General features: G+C 39.5%; 2 protein-coding genes across 13 annotated transcripts in view; both read left to right on the forward strand.

Moving 5' to 3' along the window:
- The window catches only part of LOC145436584 (uncharacterized), a 68238-nt gene extending 65003 nt beyond the window's left edge, over positions 1-3235 (forward strand). Inside the window, exon 9 of the mRNA XM_080313964.1 lies at positions 1616-3235. Coding sequence (XP_080170090.1) covers positions 1616-1785 — 170 coding nt within the window. The 3' untranslated portion in view covers positions 1786-3235. The remainder of the gene's footprint in view (positions 1-1615) is intronic.
- Positions 3236-4837: 1602 nt separating this feature from the next.
- Positions 4838-27824, forward strand: LOC145436578 (uncharacterized). Of its 12 annotated transcripts, none has more exons than XM_080313957.1 (12): positions 4838-4968; positions 8189-8362; positions 9510-9605; positions 9665-9733; positions 16704-16799; positions 16859-16927; positions 17006-17083; positions 21205-21291; positions 21439-21510; positions 21625-21711; positions 26040-26248; positions 26393-26532. In XM_080313957.1, the coding sequence occupies exons 1-11, from the start codon at positions 4896-4898 to the stop codon at positions 26237-26239; spliced, it is 1101 nt and encodes a 366-aa protein (XP_080170083.1). In that variant the 5' UTR covers positions 4838-4895; the 3' UTR covers positions 26240-26248; positions 26393-26532. The 12 variants fall into 12 exon arrangements, with proteins under 12 accessions (XP_080170083.1, XP_080170071.1, XP_080170072.1 ...); XM_080313952.1 differs by lacking the exon at positions 26040-26248 and adding an exon at positions 7068-7080 and having other exon boundaries at positions 4856-4968; positions 26393-27824; XM_080313945.1 differs by lacking the exon at positions 26040-26248 and having other exon boundaries at positions 26393-27824.

Consider the following 27824-nt stretch of genomic DNA (forward strand, 5'->3'; position numbering starts at 1 on the left):
CACTGTAGCACTTGATCGACGCGACCTCCATATTGTATCACAATTTCTTTATGTAGTATATGGTAAACATATGCTGCGGCACTCAATTTGTTTCCAAATGATGCAGCAGCACGAACTCTCAATGCCACTTGCAACATATGCATATTACATAATCACTATGCTGTCGAGACTCTGTTGGACACTACGGGTACCCAGCTGTGCCAATGCCGTCTGATCGAATAAGGAATTAATAATAATGCATAATTTGTATATTAGTCAATGCACTATTTACAAAAATAATATAGCGAAGGCGGTGTCGATTGTGCCTCATCATTATTGATGTAAAATGAAAGGCTTTTTGCAGTGCATATGGTAAAGTACTGCGACAATATCCGTTGGCCAAGAACGTATTCAGTGGCTGTGACTTCATGCGGATAATATCCAGTAAAGGCAAGCTTTTTCTAATATTAATAGTGATTTTGAATGTGTCCTTGAGAATGTTCTTCGTTCAATCTTGGCTAGTGTCAGTACTAAGACACTAGCATAGCTCAGTCGATGTAGCGTACAACCGAGCCTCGACCAGTATGGTGATTGTACAAATAAATACGTATGATGTTGCATGGGGCATTGAGAGTCCGTGCTGTTGTATCATATGAATTGTGGAAGCAAAGTGAGTGACACATCATATGTTTTCCACGTCCTACATAAAGAAGTGAAGCTACAATATCGAGATCGCGTCGAGTAAGTGCGACGGTGAAGATATCGTGCCAGAAAATTTCGCAACGGATTAAGATACGCGGTAGCTGGAGCGTAATGGGTTCTTATGCAAAATTCACTTAATTGAAGCTCCATTAACGTGACTTTCTGAAGAAAATGGCTGCGGAAATTTTTTTCGATCCGCGCTTCAATTTGAGACCACGTCATTATTTAGAGCTTATTCGGGTGAACCTGTTGGTATGACGACATCGTTATGCGGTGTTATTTCGTGACCTCCTGTCTGCTATGTCAAAACATATTGAAATCGCCCAAACGTCCTATAACCTAAAAGACGCATACGATCTCAAATTGGTATTTCTTCACTGAAATTAATTTTACCCTGCAGGATGACATTTGTTTTGTGGCGTTCAGATGGACAGGACAGGTACATTTGGCACCAGCGATTTAGGTGCATATGGACAATTAAACATATATTGAAGTTTCCGGTCGACATGAGGGCAGTCCTTTTCGAGCATGGTTTTCTCGCTGGCACACTTTTCGGAGTCGCATGTAATATGGCCGCTATGGCCGCTAATACTTGGTACGTCGTGGCGCGGTTTTGTCCACGTCGAAATGTCCATTTCGATAAATCATGGGTATTTTTCTTTGAGGGAAGGGTGCCCAAAAACTAAGATATCTGGAAACATGAAATCACGATTTTTTTGAAAAAGTGGCATAATTTCCAAAAAACTCCATGAGTTATGTTATTTCATGAAATAATTTTGGGCCCCCTTCGACCTCCTACCCCAAATTAACTACGGCATTTGGTACAAAGTTGCATAATTATATCTGGTTGCTCTCTGATCTATGAATTTAAAAGTATCATAGATATATTTCACGAATATCGAAATTAAATCAATATTGAAAGCGTATTTTTCAGTTTCAGTTTCATCCATCTCTCCTTACTCTACTGGTCATACGAGCATTGACGATGAGGCGATGTCACATGATGTTATACTGCTCACTTCTCTATCAGCAGTGGCAGTACTTCTACTGATCATACTCACTGGATGCTTAGTTTGGGAACGCCGCATCAAACGTAGCAATTAGATTCTCGCATTTTCAATCAGTCGAACTCTTAAATTATGCTATTACACGTGAGAACTGAGTGACCTCTCCATCACTTCATCTCTGGTGATAAGCTTGAAGTGGTTCGTTATTTTCTCAAGATTTGATGAGCATCTAAACTCTACGGCAGGCGTTATTAGCCAGGAGCGGGACGTTCAGCAAATAATTGCTGGGGATGCGTCTCCTGCCACGATCATTGCACTGGTGAAAAATCAGACCTGTAGTTGCTACAGCGCAGCGTTTCTATTGCATGACGTGTGGATACTGTGCAGTTTCGTATTGTGTTCTAAACCATTGGTTGACAACCGTTGGTCCGCGCACCACTGCCTTCGCCAGGAGTTCGTTACTGGTCCGCGAAAAGTTCGTACGCTTTAGCAATAGCCAAGATCACTGATAAAAATGAAAGAAAATCAAGTTAATCTTTTTAATCGAAACATATGTGTTACTGCCTTACTGTACATCATTTACTGACCTTATACTGTGTATGAATCGCAATAAAATTTCCACTTCGAGCATTGGTGTTTTTAACACCGGTCCGCGAAAAAACAATTTCATTTTGTAACCAGTCCGCATACCGAAAAAGGTTGAACAACCGCTGTTCTAGACTGCTCGATTCTGTTCTGTATGTCCCGACACCATTTGCTATTACTATTTGCGCTCGATAGGGAGAAGGATTGGCTACATCAGTGCTTCTCTGCCGGTGTATCGCGAAGCTATTTCAGGTGGGTCGCGAAGCAATTCCAAATTCAACACTCCTCTATTCAATATCACTGAGAGCACGACTAAATATCTCTTTTCATCCATATCTTCATACTTCTGGGAGTCCAGATTTTCATCCGGACAACTAGATAATTCTAGTTTTCATATAAGTACGGGGTCTGACCATATTTTGATTCATATTCTCCGAATCAGTGCGATAGTAGCTTTCGATGAAGACCAGATTCAGTAAATTCTGAGCTTTGGGAGACAGCTTTTTGATTGCCTGGAATTCTACTACAGTAGCTGCCGTAAAATAAGTCTGAGTAAAGCTTCAGCGAAGCGGAACGAAGAAGCAAAATCGGTTGCTGCCATTCCACGTTTACATTTTATAATGTAACGATGTTTACTTGTCACTCAGCTGTAATAGCGATATAGTGAAATGGTAAAGCGTCCTGCTTCTGATTCTTGATCGGTAGGTCATATGATCAATTCCCGGCCATGTCAGACCAAAGACTAAAAAACTGGTATCCGTGACTATCCGGCTCAACGTTCAGCATTCAAGGATAGCATGGTTATCGCATCTCAATCGTCCAAGCATCTCAATGGTGCAAACGAGAATAAGTCTGATATCTCTCCCTCCCTCCTCTCTCTCCCTCTCGCTCTCCTTTCTCTGTGCTCCTTTTCCCTTCTTTCTCCCCCGTCTCTTCTTTCTGCTCTATTCTTTATCTCCCCCTCTCTCTCCTCCCCTCCCCTCCCCTCCCCTCTCTCTCTTCTCTCTTTGCTCTATTTCCCTTCTTTCTCCCCCCTCTTTTATTTCTGCTCTATTCTCTATCTCTCCGTCCTCCTCTCTCTCCTTCTCTCCCTCCTCTCTCTCTCTCCCTCTCTCCCTCCTCTCTGTTTCTCTCTCTCTCCATCCCTCTCCCTCAGTGACGATGATGATGATAATTATGATGATATCACTGAAGCTCAACGTGATACTCTTACTTGATAACCACAGACATGGATGCCTTATTATGTCTCAACATTTCCAAATTCAACACTCCTCTATTCAATATCACAGAGAGCACGACTAAATATCTCTTTTCATCCATGAGTTTTCAAAACCATGTCGGTGTTTTCATTGAATTAACATGAGACAGAGCAAGTCATGTCATTTCCATGATAAAATCCATGTTTATTTTTTACAGTGTACGACGATTATTCTTCGGTTATAAGTCCTACCGAGATCGACTGCAGAATTCCTACCTAAGTGTTGGAGGTTTATCCGGGCTACTCCTCGCCATCTCGTCCTTGTAGGCAGTGTCTTACAAAAGTCTCGAAATCAGCCGTACTACAAGTCGGCAGTTGCGGAATAAAATTAAATTGGATTAGCCTGGTCTGAATGACCATGGTAGTCGACAAACACTCGATAGTTTTTCTAGCTATGTGGAGTGGTTACCTATCCATGGAGTCATATTATCCAATGCACGTTAAGTTTTGTATCATCGGGCACATTGCTCTCCGAAGTTCATTTATGAACACAGAAGAATACGGAAATTGATTCCAAACGATACCAATGCATTTACATTTGCGTTAACAGGCGTTAACAGGCGTGACGTAGTCGATTCGATCATCCACTTCCCGAAACATTCAAATTCTAAATATGGTTGCGTAATGTTTATTCGGCATACGACTGTGTGTATTGCTGACACAAAGCTTCGCTCAAACTTCCTCGTTACGGGTTACCCATATTGAAATGATACATGACAGTCAAAAGCATTGTATTAAAGAGTTACACTTGGCGGGACCAGTTGCATATGCTCTTGTATGGCATGAAGTATAGACAGTGCGCATTTTCTGAGCCTATCCGGAATATTTAGTAAGAAGGCCGTGAAGGTAAAAGTCTGCTTTTACCAGTAAGCTAACTCGGAATCTATATAGAAATACAATTAATATGGTGTATAATAACCTGGCTTCATGCCCTGACTGGCTTCTTGATGGACGCGCAGAGGAGCCACATGCCAATCAGACTTTCAACCTGTATGTTTAAATACAGATAGATGCATGAAATACCAGGTTTAAAACGTTGCTTATATTTACATACCACGCATAAAAGCATGGCACATGTTTTATCTCAGTTGCTATCAGTGTCATTCCGTGGCTTCTTCTTTTACGTCAGTTCTCTCATGTAAAATATAAGTTCAAACTAGATTCTCACTACATCCAAAGTTCAAATTACCCTCATTTATAAACTAGCCATCATTTAAATATTTATTTATACAAGTTCACAACGCCATAAGTCTATACTATATTAAATATTTAATTAGATACTTGTTTAATCTCTGCCATTCTGCATTGGTATATCATATAAATCAGCAACCAATATCGAAGTGAGACATTGCAAACGAACGAAGATGGCGATGTTGTCTATGCTGCGCCTATACACGATCGTCACCCCATTCACTACTGGAGGTTTCTGCTTGCAAGGTCAGTATTGGTTGTATTACCTAAATTATTTTGTTCCGCCATAGTAGCAAAAATCACGCGTACACGTTTAACAAGTAATGCTGTACATTAAGATTTATTATTGCCCAAGACCGACTAACTCATCAGCGTCAGCCGTGTCTTACAAAAGCCTGGAGGTGGGCCGTGCTATAATTCGGCAGTTACGGAAAATAAGAAGAATATCGGCCTGGTGTAAATGACCATAGTAGTCGACAAACACCATGAATACCCCAAAACAAACAAACTCCGTTTTTATATGATACATTGGAACTAGGGCCACATTTAAAACAAACAGTGTTTTCAAAAAAGGCCTTTTTAAGAAAACAAAATTGTTTTTTTTAAGTTGTAAAACTATGCCATAATTGCGTAAATACTTTCCAAAAAACATGCTGTATGAACCTACAGACAATTACCACCCGACATATCGATATGGGATGGTTGGAACCCCCAACATTAATAGTACATATATTACATCAAAGGAGCTATATTTACCCTATATTTTCAATTGTCAATGTCATTTCACTATGACGTCACAATTGAATGTTCGGAACGTCATGACTTTTAAAAAAACATGTTTTAAATTAGGGCCTTGTTTTAACCACGTTTGTTTTAAATTGATTTTTGTTTGAAATGCAACCCTAATTGGAACTTGTCCAGGGTAGTATGAAGTTCTCACCCATATACGATATTCTGATAATCGACAACTTTATGACAACGCTAAGCAAAATGCGGAACACGTCGACATAAACACATATTTTTATTTACTGTGACTCCAGTCCTTTGTCGGCTCAAAGCAGCCGCACAGTACCAAACATTGATCAACAATTTTGTTTTTACGAAATGCGAGCCACCGGAAAACCATAATCTTGCCGATGTGCAATTATATCCTGTTACACTCTCTCGTATCATAATCTGCAGATCGGAATGATAGATCGGAAATTTGCACAAGAACGTTCACGATGGTGACGATGGCGAGTTCAACTCATTGCAAAACTTACTTGGATAATACTATATCAAGAGCGGGGTACATGTAGGCCTATTTGTAGTCAGCGACGTAGATGGATGAGCGACATGTAAATCGTGTTTTTGCCCATCAATATATCATAATCATTGTAAACCATGGTGAATTTCAATTATGGTTGTTTCGATTTCCTATCCAATTGTTCCGATGACAGGGCAAGTGGCCATGTTAATGGACAATGTCAATCATCATCAGCGTCACCAAGGCCAAACCGCAAACATAATCTGAGTTCCAACCTAGCAAGAATCGACGATTTGATAAATTCCCCTTGATAACCTTGACCAATATACCTCAGTAGCTGCTAAGTGCAGTGTGTCTGTTATCGGTCAGAAATAACGAAATATTATTGACTCGGAATCTGATGATCATCAGTTGTATTTCAAAATAAACTCCGTTTTGTTAATGTGAATGGTTGAAATTCTTCACCATCGAATGCCTTAAATTCGTCGAGATAATTTCGATTCATTGCCATTTTTCTGAGGATGACAAGCTTGGTTGGAATAAGGATCTAGTGTCACATTGACATAGCCAACAATTTCATATTAATATTTCTTATTAACATTTTTCGGTGTTAGCTTGGACCTACTGCAATAAATTATTAGAAGGAACTGCGCAACTAGGATTGCCGTCGTCGTCGATAAAATCAATATTGCCCAATCCTAATTATGGCCTCTCCATTGCCATCTGTTGTGATTTAAGGTTGTGAAGCTACCTGATTACTAAGAAATGTTATCAGTCATCACTTTGGCCCAGATTTCCTCCGGGCTATTATGACCAGGGGAGCATTATAATAAGGTATAATATCGACATAAGTCAAAAATAAGGACAAATCTTATAAACCGAACAATGTATTTTTATAGTTTATATCTTTACTTTCAACATTGGCCTGCCATGAAACCCTCCGTGATCCGTATTTTAAGAGGCCTTTTTTTATAAATTTATTGATTAATTTTGAAGTTGGAGTTAAATACCTCCGTATCCTGCAGAGAAGGTTTTTTAAATTGCACCTAATTTTCAGCTAAAGAAATTAATATTTATTATATCTGTGATTTTGTTTTAGGAGGATGCCACAGGTGAGACAAGCCCGCCAAATTGATGGACTGGTTAACTGTTTATTGAAGTCCATGGATCAATCTGACTATTTCATTAACATACATTTTAAAATTTAAAATTAAAGCATTCTCGAGTGATATAGGTAGCCTATTCGCCACATATACATAGTAAATAAATCAATACATAAATGTACTTCCATGCGTAAACTAACACCCGTCAATATGCCGGTATGCGTCAACATCTTAAAGCAACGATGCTTATGCATTCGGTCCTGTTTTGGCCGCCATAGCGTAATTGCTCGAGGATATTGAGTGATATTACTGACGAATTGACGAATAGGGAAATTTGCATTTAAAATCCACGACTGTCTACTTATGGCAATAACACATGTTATATACGGTTGGCAGATTTATGCATAACCAAATCCCACGTGTCAGGTAAATAATGTTTACCGAAATAAGCGTTGGTTGATAGAGAGGCTAGTCTTCACAACGTTCCATTTTCACAACCTAGTTTTCAGCTCAACGGTATGCCTAGTTTATTTTGGACTGGATCCGATCACACGAACATATCTTTTTCCAATCCCGACTCTATGACTTCTCTGCAACTTTTTTTGGAAAAATTAAAAGCTAATCCGCCAGCGCCCTATTTCAAAGTTTTTTTTATGATATTCCGCCCCCTCGGCTGTACTACATTATTTTAATATTTGTTTTCTGTAATAGCTTCGTTGTTGTAGGTTAGAATGAGCCAAATTTGATTCGCAGCATTTTTTTACCAACTGGACAACTGTATCAGTCACCCGGTATATTGTTTAAAAAAGTTAATTTTGTACAACAATATTGTCCATATGTTTGCAGCGACACCAAGTCATAGCGGTCCCTCAGTATTCGTACCATATTATATATCGGAATTGCCCGCGGACAAGCCGAAGCCAGAAGTGATACATGAATTTATCTTTTTCAAATAACTTCAATATATCAAAACGTTCCTACTTTATATATTGTTCACTTTAAGGCCGTATTGTGCACAAAACAACATTGCAGTGAATCTTACTCTCGTACTATAAACTTTAAGTGCGTATATTATCAATTTAACGTATTCTAATTAGAGTTCGCATTTTCGGTAAAGGGCTCATAAAGCAATTTGAAACAATTATTATGGGAAATAAAGGGGGCAGTGTCATCGCGATTCATACAAGCATACAGAAGCAGGAGGACAATCGAAATAAACCGACTCCAACGATTGAACTGGCCTCGACCACTAACGGAGAGGACCTGACAACGTCCAATCCTACTGCTACTGGTAAGTTAATATCTGACCGGCTCTGACACTACGGACTCATAAAAATAAGGAAGTATATACTTTCATATCGGAAGGCGCCTTTAGTAATTGATTCCACTGTAACCTCGGCAAAGATGTCACGAATTCGAAGTCTGTAGATTATATCGGTGAGTAATAGAGTCACCATACGTCCTATTTTAAAACGATTTGTCCTCTTGAAAGTGTCCTCGGAGAACGTCCAAATCTTCTCTTTTTTGAGAATTTTTTAGAAACATGTATTAAAGTGCCATTAGGATCTCGACCTCGACGCAGCGACCGGCAGAGATTCGTGAAAATCGGGCACAACGGAGGTCGAAACTAAGTATTGACCTTTTTTAGTCATCACAGGTACTATTCGCCGGAAACTTTTAAAATTACCCATTTTCTTTTCCGGTATCACAGATTACAGAGTGTTTAAAAAGTGACCTATTTTTCGGATCTCCGAATATGGTAACCTTACCGAGTAAATGTTTACACTTTTCATTATCCAGCTTACTGACTCTTTTCACCCCGGTCGTCGAGTTTATTATTTTATGTGGCAAACATATAATATAGGTGCTAAATTTGAGCTCAATTAATTATCCTGACTGGTCCAAAGCGTAGACGGCATATGAGAGATATATGGGCATGAACTTTAATAACAGTAATTCACAAAGCCCTCAAATTCCAAAAAAATAGTAGTAATAATTAGGACCACAGTATATCGGATTTTCGAGTCGATACCGATAAAATCGATAACTAGCACCTTCACCGAAAACCGCGGTGTAGGCTGTTCAGCCGATATTCAACAGATACGGAATCTAGCTTAAGGCGTTTTACGAAAACTTCATATCATTTATAAGATCAGATGTATAATCATTGCTTTGCTTCAACATGAAATCAAGTTGAACGTTTGCATCCGTATTAAGGTATATAAAGTATAAAAATATACCCAGTGGTACCAGACTATATAATTATCTGATTCTATAGTAATATGTTCTGACGTCACGAGAATTGCATATAATTTTTTTATCCAATGGCCGATACCGATATTTATTTCAATGTGTAATTTCGACCCGCTACTATCTTCGAACCGATAATCTCTGATATTATTATTCATAATAATATTCCTGATACGTACATATTATAGATAATTCGCAACAGTCAGATGCTTTAGCAACATCCAACGCTCAGACGCTTACGACCACAAGTAAAGATAACGTAACTTCGAAGCCCAATGACACCAGTGAGTTTCCGATCGACACACATTAAAAAATGAATAAACACAGTCCAATTTCGTAACAGCAGTCAGAACCAAACCCTGTACGACCGCATCCGAAGATGAGGTCACAAAGTCAACGCCCTACGATAGCGGTAAGTTCAAATTATTCTGATATTATTAAATGAGAAAATTTACGATCAAATCGTTTCAATGGACACACACATCAAAGATGGAGGTGCTCCACCCGTCACCAAGTAATCTTCAACCACAAGAACGGACGATCTCACCACTCCTAAGGATGATAGTTGCGAGTTTATAATACAAGCTACCCTTATTGGAGACTGTGAAATGAGATAAATCGATGGCTATCATAACATTACATCCAAGGGGACGACATTAAACGTTTATGTGTAAAAATTACAAATGCACCGACCTGTTACTAACAAGTTAGTAAAACGTCACAGCAGGACACCCCCCCCCCAAACCTGTAGTAATGATCAACATAATACGTATAGCGGTGTACTGAACTTTGAATAATAACAACTACTCCGAGAGAATCTCATACATACAGGGAAAACAAGAGACTAGTCCTATCGAGCAAGACGTTTAAAATAGTTGGAATTCCAATGCCTGCAATCCCCATTTTTGCAAATTCATACTCAAACGGACTCATAAGATTGTGTATATAATTTTACCTGTATTTTAGTAGGTAGGGATAGAAAATAAAGCTCAATCACCCCCTCAGTTGTTACATTTATTCATTGTGACGTGTACATGTATTGAAAGATCTAACTTATTTCATAAAGTCCTATTTAATTCATTAGTAGGTTACGGAAAGGTAATATTTAGCATTACCAAGGCGAGGTCAAATAGTGGGGTGGAAACTATTATTAAAAATACTTGTTCACACGAATCCTAACGTTACAAGATACATGTTTAAAATAATATGGAGAGCTTTCTTTTATAATCCAGACCAGGGCTTCCCACTACAATGCGGTGTCGACTTGCAAACCGAGGGTGTAGGATGAATCGTGTAATTGCGACAGCCATCACGTAGTGAATACCAAATTCATTCACTTACTGACGTAGTTGTCATGTATTTCCATTCACCCCTATATACTTGACTATGCATAGTAGCTTCTTACGTACCCTGCGTGTGAACAGTGATACTGTGATAATAAGAAACAAGTACCCCACTAAATCAGCGACCGTTTTGGGTTTATATATTTGTAAATCTGACTCTAACGTGGTCAGTGCTTCACCAGTCATGAACCTCATCGCAATTCCCTGCCTGTAACCTATAGAAAATATTCAAATATACCCAGTCTAACGGTGCCAGACCATACATTTATCTGGTTATCTAGTACTATGTTGTGAAGTCACGAGAATTGCATATACTTTTTACATCTAATGACATTAGTGAGTTTCCGATCGACACTCCTATAAAAAATTAATCGAGACAGTCAAATTTCGTAACAGCAATCCCAATCACACCACATACGACCGCATCCAAAGATGGGGTCACAGAGTTAACGCCCTACGATAGCGGCTAAGTTCTATATTAATCCGAGATTATTAAATGAAAAAAATTACGATCAGGTCGTTTCAATTGACACACACATAATAGATGGTGGGGATCCGCCCGCCACCAAGCCTCCTTTGACCACAAGGACAGACGATCTCACCACTTCTCAGGATGATAGCTGTGAGTTTATGACACAAGCTTCCCTCATTCGAGAATGTGGAATGAGATAAATCAATGGCTATCAATAAATTACAATCCAAGGGGGCGTCATTAAGCGTTTATGCGTCGGAATTCCGAATGCCCCCATCCGTTGCTAACAGGTTGGCAAAACATCACAGTAGGTCGCTTTTCTCCGATCCTGTAGTAATGAGTAGCATCATAGGTATTGCGAGTTCTAATCTTTAATGACTGCTACTCTGAGAGTATCTTATATGTGCAGAATAAACAGAAGACATTTTCGAAAACCTGTCCTATCGAGCAAGACGTTTAAAATATCTGGAATTCCAGCACCTGCAAGCCCCATTTTTGTTAACTCATGCTGAAACGTACTGATAAGTGTATGCATATATTCATACCTGTATTTTTGAAGGTAGGGAAAAATAATAAAGCTTAATCCCCCATCAGTTGTTACATTTAGTCATTGTGACGTCTATGTATACAGGAATGCTAAGTTATTAACTTTTTTCATGAAATCCTATTGAATTCATTAATAGGTCACGGAAAGTTAATATAATATTTATCATTAACAACGCGAGATTATATAGTGGGGTGGAAGCTATTATATAAAAGTACTCACGAGTCCTAACCTTATACAAGGGATATGTTAAAAATAATGTTGAGAACTTTCTTCTAGTCTATAATCTAGACCAGGGGTTCCTAATATTTTTACCGCGGACTCCTCAATTTTTCTGAGTGTATGCGTGAACCCGTGAATCCGTGAAATTTGGAGCTCAAAAAGGAAAAAGATCATCACTGAAGCTCAGTCGTAATGACGACTTCATTGCGATTTTCTAGTTAATGACTGGCAAGCAACGACTTATCTAAAATAGAAGAACGTCACCCATTTTACGAAGTCTTGGCCGCGGTCAATATGGATCTTTTGACAAAAAAGGTTCTCGAGACATTGGTTTATTGTAAAGCACCAGAGGAGAGGAGAGGTGAGGCACGGACGGGACAAGCCTCACCTGTGAAAGCGCAATTCACCATCAACAGCTCAGAATTTATAATAACTGACATTAATGTAATTCTATTATAGCACTGACTTCGACAAAGAAAGCATTAATAAGGTCAGGGCACCAAAACCCCTCAAAATCGCCAAAGAATGCGAGATTCGACCTTGTTACGCGCAATGATAGCACATACAAACAATGGTAGTGTGAGGCCAAGATATATTTGATTCATTCACTGTCAGCTAACAATCCGATAATTGCAGCGCAGCGATACAATGCCGTGTCGACTTCGCAAACCGACGGTATATTATGAATTGTGGAATTGCGACAGCCCAGATGTGGTGAATACAAAATTCATTCACTTACTGGCGTAATTGTCGTGTATTTTCCATCCATAACTATCAGTGATGAGCGGATAGTGCTTTTCAAGACTCCGAATCTCTCCGACAACTTTAGTCGCTGAGGCAATCTGCCTCCGACTCCGAAGAGCTCAATCCCAGACTCCGAGATTTCCGAAAAATCTCGTCCAGTCTCGTCAGTCTGCCTTGCTAGATCACTAGGTTAAAATGGCTCATGGCCAATCATACCATTTTAACCGGTAATATAGCATTAGAGTGGCGAGCAAGGTACACTTGGTAATGTGTTTTACTAAAGAGATGTGAGAATATGTTTGCCTTGTAGTATTGTCTACTCTCCACTGGAGTGCATCGCATTGCCGTGCAGATGGCTGATTTTTATGCACTTGGCAATCATTTTTGCATGTTGCCCGTCATATTACAACTTTAGAAGGTGTCAACTGCTTGTGTTTTGGTTTGTAATCAATAGTGTCTTCTGGTCAAAGCTATCCAAAAATATCGAGGGCGAAAGTTACAACACTCCGAATAAATATCTGTAGTAAACTCCGACTCCGCTCCGAGTGTCACAAAATCGGCAAAACTCCGATGCTCATCACTGATATCTATACCTTCCATTAGGGATGGGGCATAGTTGCTTCTTATGTACTGCGCGTGAAGAATGCTAATGTTATGATAAGAAACAAATACCCAACTAAGTAAGCTGTTATTTTGGGTTTATATATCTGTAGATCTGACTCTAACGTGATCAGTGCTTCAAGCGCAACGAACCTCAGCACCGCACGACATAGCCTGTAAGCTGTAGACAATATATAAATATACCCACTCTATCGGCGCCAGACCATATATTTTTCTGTTTCACAATTACTATGTTGTGAAGTCACGAGAATTGCATATACTTTTTACATCTAATTGACGATACCGATTTTTATTTCAATTTGAGATTTCAACCCGATATTATCTTCGATACGATAATCTCTAATATTGATTACACTGGTCAACACTATTTTTGTTGACGTTGACCAGGCAATTGATTCTGACTAATTTTTTGGCGCTGAATTAAAAAAATGATTTCCGTTTTTCTCTATCACCTCAATTTTTTGGGTTAGGCACCCACCACATTGTCTCAAAACCCATATATTAGCACTATTTTTAATATTTCGTGCTTACTGTATAAAACGTTTTAAAAACCACAAGCAGTCGAAAGTAAATCAATAGACTTCAAATAAACATTTGCACTGCTTTATTAGGTTGATTTAAGCCAGGGATGGGCAGTGGCGAGATTATAGGCTGGTCGACCTCAATAACCAATTTGCCAAAACTATAGATATGAAAGTCGGTTGTCCCGATTCTTATAACAGGATTGAAATTTAAATCTGTGAGCAGCGACTTGTGAGCAGATTTACTAATTCAATACGGAGAACGAATCTACCTAATACACGCGCGGATCGATTTTTAGACGCACATCGCTGAAATAATTAAAACTGGAGTGGCCAATCTCCAATCGCACTCGTGATACGAATTATGTCAATCTCGTTTAGGATTTCTATAATGTTTAGCAGTTGAAACCTTTCAAACTGCGTGGGCCTTGAGATCCGGCAGTCGCGTCAGAAATGAAACATAAAAAATAATATGGGAAGTATTTACCCCAGAACAGTGGTTCTCAAACTTTTTTAAAGACACGCCTCCCCCCCTTATGATGGTAAAAGATTTAGTGCACCCCCCCCCCCCTTAACGTCATATCACGAAATGCAACCAGGCTGCTAGAAAACCTAACACATAATTTGTTAGCATGGAAGGTTACGACTGTCGATGAGAGATTTTCAAATATAAAATTCAGACTATATACAGAGCAACAATTATGAATGGGATGTAAATCGCGCATAGCGCGAATTTTTTTTAGTTCGCCCCCCCCCCTTCAGATGCTTTCACGCCCCCGAGGGTGGTGCGCCCCCAGTTTGAGAACTACTGCCTTCGAATTATTATGGTGAAATTTACTAAGAAAAAGTAAAGAGAGAGACGAGATGAAATTGTCAACTTTACCCGGTGAGACCTTTCTTCGGCAGTCTTTGCAAATCGGGGTTGGCGGATTATCAATAATGCGCGCTTTGTCTCGCTAAAACGTGACCAATTGCAGCCCGGCATTGCACGGTGTGTTGGTGCCATCATTAAACAGTTTACATGCAGTGACCGGATTGATTGGAAAACTCATGGTATCGCTACATGCTTCCACTTTTCAAAGGGACGCGACGTCGCAGAAAGTCCGACGTCACGTGAAATAACATAAAACATTTCTAACAATGTCTTGAATATTTCACAATACTTACACAGCAAAAACAAAGAAACTGCGCGTCTCCTCCGAGACTACTCCTCGAGTCAACTTTTTTGTATGGCTTGACGGCGGAGGCAATTTTTTATTGACTCGAGCGTTGTAAGTTACAACTTGTAACAATGAGACAATGAGTCCAAAGCCTTGCTTGGCGTGAGTGTGAAGGTATAACAGCGACACCTTAGGGCCATACGGCGGCTGCAAGTACCGTTCAAATGACATCAACTTCGTTGACGCACTGATGGTACGAAACTTCCCAACAAAGGATGATAAATTTATTGGATGGCGGCATTTTCCGGCTGTTCCCAAACTGTTTGAAACGACGGAATTGAGATGCTGCAAATTGACGCATCAAGTCGATTCGATTTTTAGTACTGAATTTATCAATATTTTTAATAAGTTTCTTTAGACTCTCGCGTGCCGCACGGCCCGCGGGCCGTAGTTTCCCCACCCCTGATTTAATCTGATATTGCTTCTACATGACAAATAAAGTGCGAGTTTCAGGGTATAAATTTAGGCTAATAACCTATAATTCTTTAGGTTGTCTAGTTTGATACTCGAGCAATAGTCAGCTAACATATGTAATCCCCAATCTACTCTGGTATCTTACCCCCATCATCTTCAGATGTTGGGGGGACATTTTCTCCTTGTTCATCTCTGGGTATGTCAAGGTTTTTAGGAAAATTAATTAGCTATTTCAGCTTTTTTGAATGTTTGCTGTCGACATAAAAATATGGCAGTGACACATGTGTATCAGGGTTACATGTGCATCCTCATTGTTTGACCACTAGAAACACTATATTTCAAAGCTGACACATATGATCCAATCGTGCCCGTGATATTGCAACAATTCAAGGTTTCTGTATTACTTTTAATGTTTCTCTATTATCCACGAAGACTAACTGAGTGCGCAATTGTTACTGCACCTAAGACATTTATCCTGACCGAAAGTGAGATACCTTCTCCACCTTGCCAAGTAATCTTTTTTCACGTCATAAGGATGTTAAAAGTTCCGAAGATTTCTATTCCAAGTCCCACAGCTTATGCCAGATCAATAACTCGTCGAGTCGCCGAGTTTATTATTTCATGTAACTTGTATATATAGTTTGAAAGTTATTATAAGCCTATGTCCCAGAGCACGAGAACTCGATTCTTGATAACATATTTTGTCCGTGGTGCACAAGGACGGAAACGGCGCCACGCGCCACTTGAAACTCCTCATTATTAATAATAATAACAATCTTGATCCAAATTATCGAGCGTATAGGAGTTTCAGGTTGTATGGGATAAGCTGAATGGGGCATTTGACCTATGGCTGATAGTATATGTCATGTTTATTTTTCTTGCCATACCCTGCAGTTTGCATCAAATATGTGTGTGAAATATCCTCGGATGAATGCATCCTCTAACGAAAAATGGGTGATAACATCGGCCTAGATCGATACCAGTACCTTTTTCAGCCTAATTCAATCGAGCCCTTGACTATATAACTTATTTTATGGTAAAAGTGTGGATTTCTATATTATATGAAAAAGTAATATGGCTAAATTCGTGAAAAATTCCGAAAATTTGCATATTTTGGGCATATGTCGTAGAGCAAAAATTTGACGTGATAGAAGAGAAGCAGTGGCATTTTGGGAATTGGCACGCCAAAATTAGCCTAAATCAAGTGCAGACTCAGGGTTAACAAATTTGCCGGTTTCCCAGTGTTATCAAAATAATATTCCTGATGCGTACATATTATAGATGATTCGCAATTGTCAGATGGTGAGGCAACATCCAACGTTCATACGCTTACGACCACAAGCAAAGACAACGTAACTTCGAAGCCAAATGACATTAGTGAGTTTCCGATCGACAAACATACACAATTGAATCGAGTGTGCCAAATTTTCTAACAGCAATCAGAAGCAAACCCCGTACGACCGCATCCAAATATGAGGTCACAAAGTCAACGCCCTACGATAGCGGTAAGTATCAATTTAATCTAAGATTATTAAATGATAAAATTTACAATCAAATTGTTTCAATTGACACACATATAAAAGAAGGAGGGGCTCCAAACGTCACCAAGCCATCGTCGACCACAAGAACGGACGAACTTACAACTTCTAAGAATGATAGCTGTGAGTTCATGTCACCTGAGAATTTGCAATGATAGAAATTAATGGCTATCACCAAATTACAATCCAAGAGGACGGCATTACAAGTTTATGGGTAAATATTCCGAATGCACTCACCCGTTACTAACAAGTTGGCAAATCGTCACTGTAGGACATTTCCCTCCAATCCGGTAGTAATGATTGACATCATACGTATAGCGTGTACTGAAGATTGATTAATGACTGATACTCCGATAGTATTTAATACATTCAGGGGAAACGAAAAGCATTTTCGAAAACCAGTCCTATCGAGCACGACGTTTAAATTAGCTGGAATACCAGTACCTGACATCCCAATTTTTGTTAACTCATTCTCCAACGTACTGAGAAATGTAACATATAATTGTTCCAGTATTTTTGTTGGCAGGGAGAAAAAATAAAGCTCAATAACCCCGTCAGTTGCTACATCCATTCTATGTGACGTGATCATGTCTGGGAATGCTAGATTCTTAACTTTCTCCATAGAGTTCTATTGAATTCATTAATAGGGAAAATTAATTTATAAATAGACCAATGTGAGGACTTGTGACATGTTGGAAGCTTTTATAAAAGTACTATTTAACACGAATCCTAATCTTGCAAGGGATATGTTTGAAATAATATTGACAACTTTATTCTGTTGTCTAGACCAGTGGTTATCAACCTTTTGTCTTCGCTGACCCCTTCTAGATCAGGGGTGGGCAAACTTTTGTGCTCGCGGGCCGTATTCAACATCTGAATGCATTCGCGGGCCGCACTATATAAAATTGGGATTATAAACCAAAACGCAATATTGCTATTTGATTATATAGTGAGGACATGGAGACAATATATGTGCTTATTTAAAACAAGCCAAATATTGCTTTGATGATATCGTACACGCGTCAGAATCAAATAGTGGCGAGATTTCATAGGCTGGCGGACCTCAACAACCAATTTGTCAAAACTATAGAGATAAAAGTCGGTTGGCCCGATTCTTAGAACAGGATTGAAATATAAATCTGTGAGCAGAGATCTCTTCATAGATTTAGTAATTCCACTTTGGCTTCAGTTCCAAGGACACACAATGCTGACAGCATCATAACCATGTTATCTTCAAACACGCTTCTACTATGTAATTCATACTAAATACATAGCAATAAGTATGAATGGAATGAAAATCGCGCGATGAGCGGGAAATATTTTTTCAGTTGAGCTCAGCTTCGCGCCCTTCAGATACTTTCACGCCCCCAAGGGGGGCGCGCCAGCCAGTTTGAAAACCACTGTCTTAGAATTATCATGGTGAAATATACTAAGACAAAGTTAATCAAGTCCCTGCATCAATTCGATTTTTAGTACGCATTTTATCAAAATTTTTGAAATGTTTCTTTAAACTCTCGCGGGCCGCACAGAACGGCGTGGCGGGCCGCATGCGGCCCGCGGGCCGAAGTTTGCCCACCCTTGTTCTAGACCAGACCTGGGCAAAGTGCGGCCCGCGGGCCAAATGCGGCCCGCGAAGCTATTCTGTGCGGCCCGCGAAAGGTTGCTTGGAATTCAGAACAAAACTTGCTTTTTGAATGACTAAAACCATAGGCTATATCAAATGAACAGGAAATTCGTTTAGTTTGTAGCCTGTTCATTAATACGCCACGATTACGCTGCCTACGTGCCTCACATGCGTAATCCAGATTCAAAATAAAGGCAATGTGGCAAAGTATGAGTAGCAATTGAAGTCACAAGAAATTCCTCTTTCCATATAGTTTAGTTCAAACCTTTCTTGTTGCCATTGTCGCATTACGCATCAAACGGTCTGTGTTTCAATTTATTACGTGATACGTTTCCAAATCCCTAATTCGTAAAGCAAGTCAATCAATGCTCGCGATTACTATATGACTCATCATATCTATCACCCATAAAGGATTAACGGGCAATCCAAAAAAAGAAAGCCGAAAACTGAAATTCAAAGAAGGATTAGGTTTAGAATATAGAGCACTAAATATTCGTATACAGGAGTCGGGTGTAAACCCGTCCTTTCAGTTTTTGCTGGGCATGTCGCCGAGATTAAGGATTTCAATTAAAGTCGATCTTATGACAAAAACACGAAACACTCGGTCAAGGGAGGGCGAAATTCAGAAAAACTGCATGCGTCGCTCAACATAAACGCTATTTTTGGTGCAGACTGCTCGGAAGGCAGCGACCAGGAAAATAAGCTTTGTACTATATAGCATATACATTTCATTGCAGTGGTTCTTGAACGTGAAAGCATCAGAAGTGTGGCGCGCAGCCGAAGTTTATTGAAAAAAATTTTCGCGCTATGCGCGATATATCCCCAGCTTATAGTTATTGCTCTGTGTATTGTCCGACTTTGATATTTCAGAATTATCTCATCAACAGCCATAATCTTCCATGCCATCGAACTATCCGTTGGGATTGCTAGCATTCTGGTTGCACTTTTTAATACTTTGTGATATCATGATAAGGAGGCGCGAAATTGTTCACTATCATAAAAAAAGGCATGCCTAAAAAGTTTGAGAACCACTGTTTTAGAGTTTTAGAAGAACGTGGATAGGGGTTTAAAGAGAGCTAAAATGTAACATGTTTAACATTGTTTCGAATCATGACGGCAAATAGATATTTTTTTAATTAACAGTCACTTTCTCATTACCTAATATCTACACATTCACTGAGCATCATTTATTAACAATGTAATTTAGAAATAAAATTAAAATACGCTAGAGAATATAGCTAATTTTTTTTTCACTAGGCCCGCCAACGTATTTCTTACTTCTCATTTGGCCCGCGGAGGAAAATAATTGCCCACCCCTGTTCTAGACCGTTACAGACGCTCGCGGACCCTCAAAAATGTTAGTTCAAATTTAGCTCAATTACCGTAATCTGTCCGGTGCAAATATTCACTGTGGGCTAGTGATAAACAGCAGAGTTTGTTGAAAACACCATCATACTATTTATGTAAAAAATGGCTAGACTTTTATTATATCCAAGCGAATTTTATAGTTGCGTTTATTGAAATACGTGATCGTGTCTAGAAAGTCCGCGCCCTAGATGTGATATGAACGAGTGCCGAAGATCCATTTCCGCGAAGATGGCGGTGGTGGTGAATGTGATATTTACGCATAACGATACCGACGCCACATTTTTCGGTATGATCGCAACATATATCACACCAAAATTAGAAAACATATTCTTATTGAACATATACCGTCAATCCTAGTCATTTATATCTAGCAGCTCATCTGGAATTTATTCTGGTTTTGTCGTTAGGTATATCGCGGAAAAAATGAATTTTTGCAGACATTTCGAATTCAGCCTATTCACCTTACCACTCCAACTTTTGGTAATCTTCCCCGAAATAAAAAAAAATGTTTAAACAGCAATATGATTGTATAAGTAGGCTATTAGTAATTCAGCAATGAAAATGAGTTTGCACAGTTGGATATTTCATCTCAGACAGTCATTCTATTGATGTGAGTCGTGAAGTTTTAGCATGTTCGGAAGCGAAACTGCCTCGTGATTTCCCTGTAGTTTTAAGAAATATATTAGGTTATCAACCATTTTGCAAATTTAGAGGTTTCGCCCCCCCCCCCTCCTTCTGAAAATGCTTCGTGGACCACGGTTGAGCACCACTGTTCAAGAAACTCACACTTCCAGTTTTTTTTGTATACGCATAAAATATTTTTCCTTAGGGGTATTAACGATCGTGAAAAATGTTCAGGATGATACTGACTTTTGTCAAGCTAAATAACAACGAAGACTAACATTCTGCCACATCAATAAAGTTGGTTTGAGAGCGTCTGAACATAATCGTCGTGCAAAATTCTGTAGGTGCCACAGCCACAAAATGAATTAGGTTTGTGAACGCTTACTTATAAACGAAATTTCCCATGAGTTTTGTAACTGCAGCGGTTCATTTTAGTAGCATTTTGCTCTACTATGAAGTAGTTAGAATAAAGGTCGGAGCATTTTTACAAAATTCGACTAAAGATCTCACCCATTAGGTGTTTCTCGGTGTTACACAATTTCTCTTGCGCCGACTCCACCACTACATAGCCCAGATATATCCAAAACCTTTAATCAACGGTTATATATATTTAAGATTAATATTTCAGATTCATCAACAAAATCATATAGTGATTCCACCACAACTGACTCGATTGACATTACCACATCGACCACTCCAGAGGAGTCGGTTGCAGGTAAATAATATATATATACTACGCTGCATCGTAAAATTGAGGATTGCGGTCAAAGCACAATTGGTAATTTCGCGCCTGTTTAATGCACTTAACTTGCGAAATTAGTGATCGGCAAGTTATCATTGAAACAACCATATTGCAATTCAGGGATGTCAACGACATCACATCGTTTCTCCGCCACGTCTGATTGGATAGAAGTTACAACCGTCACGACTGCTGGTGAACATGATATTCGCAAGTAGCTTATTGCTAAAACTTACTATCCCAATAAGCATCCGTAGAAAAGAAAGGCTTTGATTTTACCAACTATATTGCAATTAAATTGGTATGCAGGCTCACCCACGGAATTCTTTGAGGATACTATCACAACAGACTCGGTACAAGTTACGACATTGACAACTCCAGCGGTACCAGATATTGGTGAGTAGCCTACATCACGTATTACTTTACACACGCATGAAAATTCACCGTATAAAGGCATAATTGGTACTATACCTTTAAGATTCATTCAATAAAGCACAAGAAACTGTATATTACTGACTTAGTTCTGCATTGTGGCATCCGTCATTTCGGCGTGTCTTAGTGGATGGTTTGAACGTGAGGTTCCCGTTCGTATTTAAAGGTTTGTGTTCACAAACGAACCATAGGCTCTGTAATGTGAACCTTTTTGATTTATTACAAATTTCCACGTATTTATGACATCTTCGGTTGCAATTCTTTGCATTTCAACCTCGACCACTCTCTGCGAGGAGCTGTCAGTAAAACACAATTTCGTCCCTAAACTTGCATGCACTTATCAATTTCAAAATTTGACATACTTTCTTATAAAAGTTTGCTGGTAATAGTCGGTATTCCGTTTGTAAATATTTAGCGACACTCTCTTGTGAGCTCGAACCATAACCACGCAACATCAATAACAAAATACACCATATCTACATAATAGCTATATAGTAAGCTAATTGTGCTAATTCAACCAATCAAAGTAATAGATATAAAGAATCCGTAGTTGTCTAATATGCAGTGGTTCTCAACCTTTTTCGCCTCGGTGACCGGTAAAACTCATTTGGTGTTGGCGTTTTGATATTGGATATTTATATGTTAATAATTGAAGTTTATGCAACGTGAAGCAAGCGAAGTCCTATTAAAACCACTTGATTGTGATGGCTCGGTTTTCTTCGAAAAAAGGGCGACTTTGCTATTTTCTATAGCCTCTACCACACTATTATGTGTCGCTTAATTGTTTAAAACTATCCGTAGCTTTAACATATACTTTGTCCTAAACGAGTTGTCGGTTACTTTTAAATCGTTCCTACAACACTTGCATGAATGCCCTAAGTAGACCATGAACTTTCTATTACGACACCGCGCAGAAAGTGCATTCTTAAACTCCTACATCGATTTGAAATTTGATGACTTATTTCTCTCTTTAATGGGCAAGGGTCGGACATTTTGCGGACCGGCAGGAAATTTGCCACGGACCGGCGTTATTTTTAAGTATTTGCCTGCACCCGTCAACCCGTGAAATTTGTAACGCAGAAAGGAAAAATACCATCACTATCGCCCATTCATATTCACGACTAAGTTTCAGTTTTAGGAACTCCTGGTATGCCAAAATTTCACTTCAAAAAAGGCTTCTATGCTTCTCACGCTTCACAGGGAGAATCAATGTTCAAAATCGAATGTTCAGGTAGAGTTTTAACCCACCAACACAATATACTTAGATAAAATGTACCATTGCCTCACTCTGAGAATGTCGATGCTCACCATGTCGAGCGTAATTTCCAGACGATAGCTGATAGAAGAATTTTAAAACTATTTTGGTTTACGCAACGCGAAACGAAGCTCTGTACCTGAGGTTCCTAAACTACGGTTCGCGACGCAATGGGTTCGCTTGCTTATTCTCTGGGGTCGCAAAGATGATAATCAATACGAATAATTATTACGAGAATGTCAATCAAGAGGATGCGATCGGCGGCTAATTTTCGAATATTTTAGTTCATATTTTTCAAAATAGAAGAAAACTTATAGGTAATCACGAGACAGTTTCGCTTCATAACTGATGAAACTTTTAATGTCACATAAAAATAATGGACGTCTGGGATGCAATATCCTACTGTGCTAATTCATTTCAATTAACAAATGGTAAATAGTCTACTGATACAAACATATAGCTGTTTACAGTGACGTGTGGTCAGGGGAGGCAAGTGAGGCGGTGCCTCACCTGTCGGCAGGATGAGTAAAGAAAATTTTGAAAACCATCAATGATTTCAATGGTCAACACCTACTTTAGTTGAGAAAAGTAAGAGTGAGTTTGGGGGTTCTGGAGGCCACTGATTCCGAATATGTCCTAAGTTTATTTTCAAATTGGCTCATGTTTTGGAGATAACCCATGAGGCTCTTTTTCGACTAAAATTGCCTATTTGGTATGGTCTAATGCAGGGGTCTCCAACACGCGGCCCGCGGGCCGCATGCGGCCCGCGAGGTCCTATTTTGCGGCCCGCGACCTGATTTGAAAAAAAAATCAGAAAAACGCTTAGTAAATCATGTTGAAACGCTAAAATTGATTTCAGTTGAAACATAATGTTGTTGTTTTTCAAAGTGAGCCATTCTATGTGCCCACTATCACTATTACTCACTAGTTGATACGGCTTCGGCATGGTAATATCATTCCATGGATGAAGAATTTGCTGGTACGAAGGGGCATATTGCCTTGACGTGCAATGGCCCACCACTGCCAAGACCGAGACGCCTGCAAAACGACTTCGGGCGCTCCAAAAGACCATGCTTTACGAGGAGATAGTTGTCTAGCAAGTAGGCCTACCGTGTATAGCTAACCCCAATATTGATTCTTCAATCCATGGGTGGCCAATCTGCAGCAGTAGAAGGAAAATTATGCGGCTGTCGACACTTGTAATAACAACCCTAAGTTTTCGCAGATACCCCCTGCATCAGCTGTATCTGGGAATCTGATCACATTGGCCGAGAAAGGATAAATATCTTATAGTAATATGTGAAACTATACTAATATTTATTGACGAAATTCACTCATGAACATGAAAATTTTTTCGCGCATCGCGCGACTACAGATTGGTTCTCTGTGGCTCTTTACAACATAACTACTAACGATTTGGTGCGCATAGTAAGCCGATATGTGCATATAGATTAGTTCGGAGTGTACCGGCAATGGACATGGACATGATAACGTGGGTATTTGGCCCCAACTAGTTTGTCACGACTAACCACCGGTATGCGGCCGCAGGCTAGCCTACATGAGTACGCGAAATGCGGCCGTGAATTACAAAAATGTTGGCCACCCCTGTTTTAGCGGCTAAAGACTGTTGTCATTGTCAGGTATCGTGTACAGCTCATAGTCCAAAATATAATGACATTGATGATCATGATACTTTTTGTTGTATTTGTGTTTGTTCAATAAAATATTAGTTCTTTTGTGGTGACTATAACCGTCGCCTATGTTAGAAAGCACAGCGTTGTAATAACGTAGAGTTATCAGACGTGGTTGTTGAACTGCGTTGCCTACTTTTATATCGATATTGATGTCATGCGGCCCGCGGCCTCCAGGAATTTGGAAAAGTGGCCCGCGACCTATTTTGAGTTGGCGACCCCTGGTCTAATGAAATGTATCAATTGTATATAGTTGCGATAGCCATTACGAAATGCGGAGCAAACACATTCCGTTAATGATGTAGCTGTATTTTCCATCCATAGCTACGTTAATTTGTGGTATGTAACAGCTACTTACATAACCTGCATTGTCGCTGTTTGTGGCCTTTTTGGTATTTTCGACTGCACTAGTCATTTACACCAGGTCGATATTGTATATTTGATTCCATATCTGCTAACTTGTAGCACAGCCCACTTCAAGGTTTTTGTAAGACCCTGCTTACATGGATCATATGTCGAGTAGCAGCCTAGAAAGCCTGAGTGTGAAGGTGGCTAATGTGAGAAGAAACATAACGCCAACTCAATCAGCTAACCTTGCAAGGTTTTATATATTTGCGGATCTTAATTCAAGGAAATTTGCATCCCCAATCAACATCACGAATCTAACCCTAATTCTCCACGGTCTGAATGATGTCTGCAACAAAGTTTGATGTTATGAGTGACATATTTAGTTTTGCTGATACAGTGTCCACTTCAATCTTGTAAAAAGGATATTGGACGAGCAAAGGACAATAGAGAATATAAAACCGGAATTAGAACCTTACATTAAATATTATTATGTTTTTCGTTTCATCCTTTTCGTTGAGCATTTTTTATTAAACAACTGAACAATTAAATATGTCTTATAGAATGTAGAATTGCAACAGCTAACATGGTGCAGGGAAAAGCTCTCTCGCTCACCCGCTTCGCTTGCTGCCGTTGTTATTTACATATTTGTGTATATTTATCGGGTACTTCACGTCTGCGGGGGAGGGGTGTCAGTGTCGCACCGGCCTGGAACCTCACCGCACGTCAGTGGCTGTTAAGAGATGTTTTTTAGGGTTTATAGGGAGAAAATTTCAAGTTTTAGCAGGAAGGTTAATCTGGCTGGCTTCTAAATATTTGCAAAATCGTTTTGTTGTATATTGAACAGTATTTGGCACTTATCGCCTATTTGGTCATTTGTGCCCATAACATGAATGTTGTAAAGTTCGCTGGCCTCTTTCACTTTTGTACGCTTCGCGGACGACATCCAGTCTCGCACGCATTCATCATCTTCCACTCTCTCTTCCGTGCGTCCACTTCAGTATCAGTCGCTGTCGATTATTCAAAGCCCGGCTTCACTTTATCGGTCTGGGCTTTTTTCGCACAACACCGCATATGCAGTGAGGTCGGCGATGAGGAGCATAGAAACATGGCAGAGCCGAGACTCGAACCAGCAACCATTGGTGCCGTGACTGCAGTGTTTAACCAACTGTGCCACTCGCTTCCCCTTAACCGGCTATAATATGAGGAGGTTAGTGCAGTATATGTTTCATTCGGAATTTCAACAAACCCCCTCTATAATTATGGATTGGAGAACAAATTTTAGGGATTTGAATAAAGTAACATTCTCATGCACTTATTTCTGACAATGACTCGTCTCCCCATTTCATTTCAGCGTGCAACATTTCGCACTTCATATTCCCGACTGTGGGGCACAGCGATTGCATTCAGTATGGAGGCAAGGTTATGCGTATGGTGGCGATCACGACATGTGCTTGGGTCCGACCAGTCAGTGGCGAAGAGCCTGTGACCGGAACGTTGTTCAGTTACTGTGCTTTGAAGGGTATTACACGAGAAACAGACCCGTGTGATACCGTTGACGTAAAAATTAATAAAAAATCAATTAAAGTGAAATTCGGGAGCAGAAAACACTTCACAGCGATAAATACCCCCATTATAGCCCGATCACATTTGTGCATAGTCAAGACAGCCTCATCGACAGCGACTTACGTCAATGGCTCAGCTCTTCATTCCGGTACAGCTCAATATCCTGATCCTATCCTAGGCAATGGCGTTCTGATCTTGGGTCATTCACAATACGGTCCTATCGACCCAGCACACCCGGCTAAGCATAAGTTTAAGGACGAAGGCTTCCACGGAGAAATTGAAGGATTTACCCTCTGGAACAGAGCTTTGAATGGGTCTGAAATATTTAGAATGTATCAATCCGGTGGTTGCTGCTGTCCAACCAATGCTTACGCGACTTTCGAACGCTACAATTCAATCGTCCCCGATCACGGAATGACTGATACTTGGAATAACGCATGTAATCAGAATGAATGATGTCTTGTTTATAGTGATGAATTCTATAGTGGGAAGTATCCGAACATCCGCGAAACTGATTTATAACTGGTATTTTATAGTCATCGATATGACGATTCCACAAGAACTCCAACATCTTGTCAGCTCTTTATAAACGTGACTTGTTTTCTAGGTCTTAAGGAAACTTTTTTAGCTACAATGCGTAATGATCTTTTGAGGTTAACCGTATTCCCGTTGTTTATATAATAAAATTATGACCAACTGACAGCAGTAACATCCGAAATAAATGCTGATTGGTGATTCACCTTATCCATTTCAATATCCAATATTATCGATACTTTAGAGTGAACTCGACTAATTGAATTATCTATCGAAGTTCGAGGTGAATTTCCGTTCACTAGATAGTGATAAAATACCTCTGTTCATTTTGACCTAATTCTGCGATAGTCTTTGACGCCGGATTCATCAGATTATGATGAATCTAACGACAACTACAGTAATTTTAATTCATCTATATTTTATAGACACAGTTTCCGTTATCGTCCAATTGATAAGCTTTATGAATTGGTCTAAGCTCAGTAGCACGGGCCTAGTTTGTTTCTTTGGACAGTGAAGGAGTCGATCTAACCCAGTTTGAGTTGGGAGATTGTCGATTTTCATGCATATTTTCATGTTATGGTTTTCATGGTCATTTTTGAAGTCAGTTTTCAGTCTTTACAAACCTTTGAATTAGATTACAGAGAAATTTATTCTGGGGATAAAATTATTAAAGCCACGAAATCACA

The sequence above is a fragment of the Botryllus schlosseri genome, chromosome 3, assembly GCF_051294905.1.
Source record: "Botryllus schlosseri isolate E-star chromosome 3, Bs_hap1, whole genome shotgun sequence".
NCBI classification, from domain to species: Eukaryota; Metazoa; Chordata; class Ascidiacea; order Stolidobranchia; family Styelidae; genus Botryllus; species Botryllus schlosseri.

Coding starts and splice junctions, on each gene's coding strand:
- LOC145436578 (XM_080313945.1), top strand. CDS start 4,896: ATGGCGATGTTGTCTATGCTGCGCCTATACACGATCGTCACCCCATTC. Junction 9,734..16,703: donor GTCAACGCCCTACGATAGCG/GTAAGTTCAAAT, acceptor TACATATTATAG/ATGATTCGCAATTGTCAGAT. Junction 21,292..21,438: donor TCCAGAGGAGTCGGTTGCAG/GTAAATAATATA, acceptor ATTGCAATTCAG/GGATGTCAACGACATCACAT.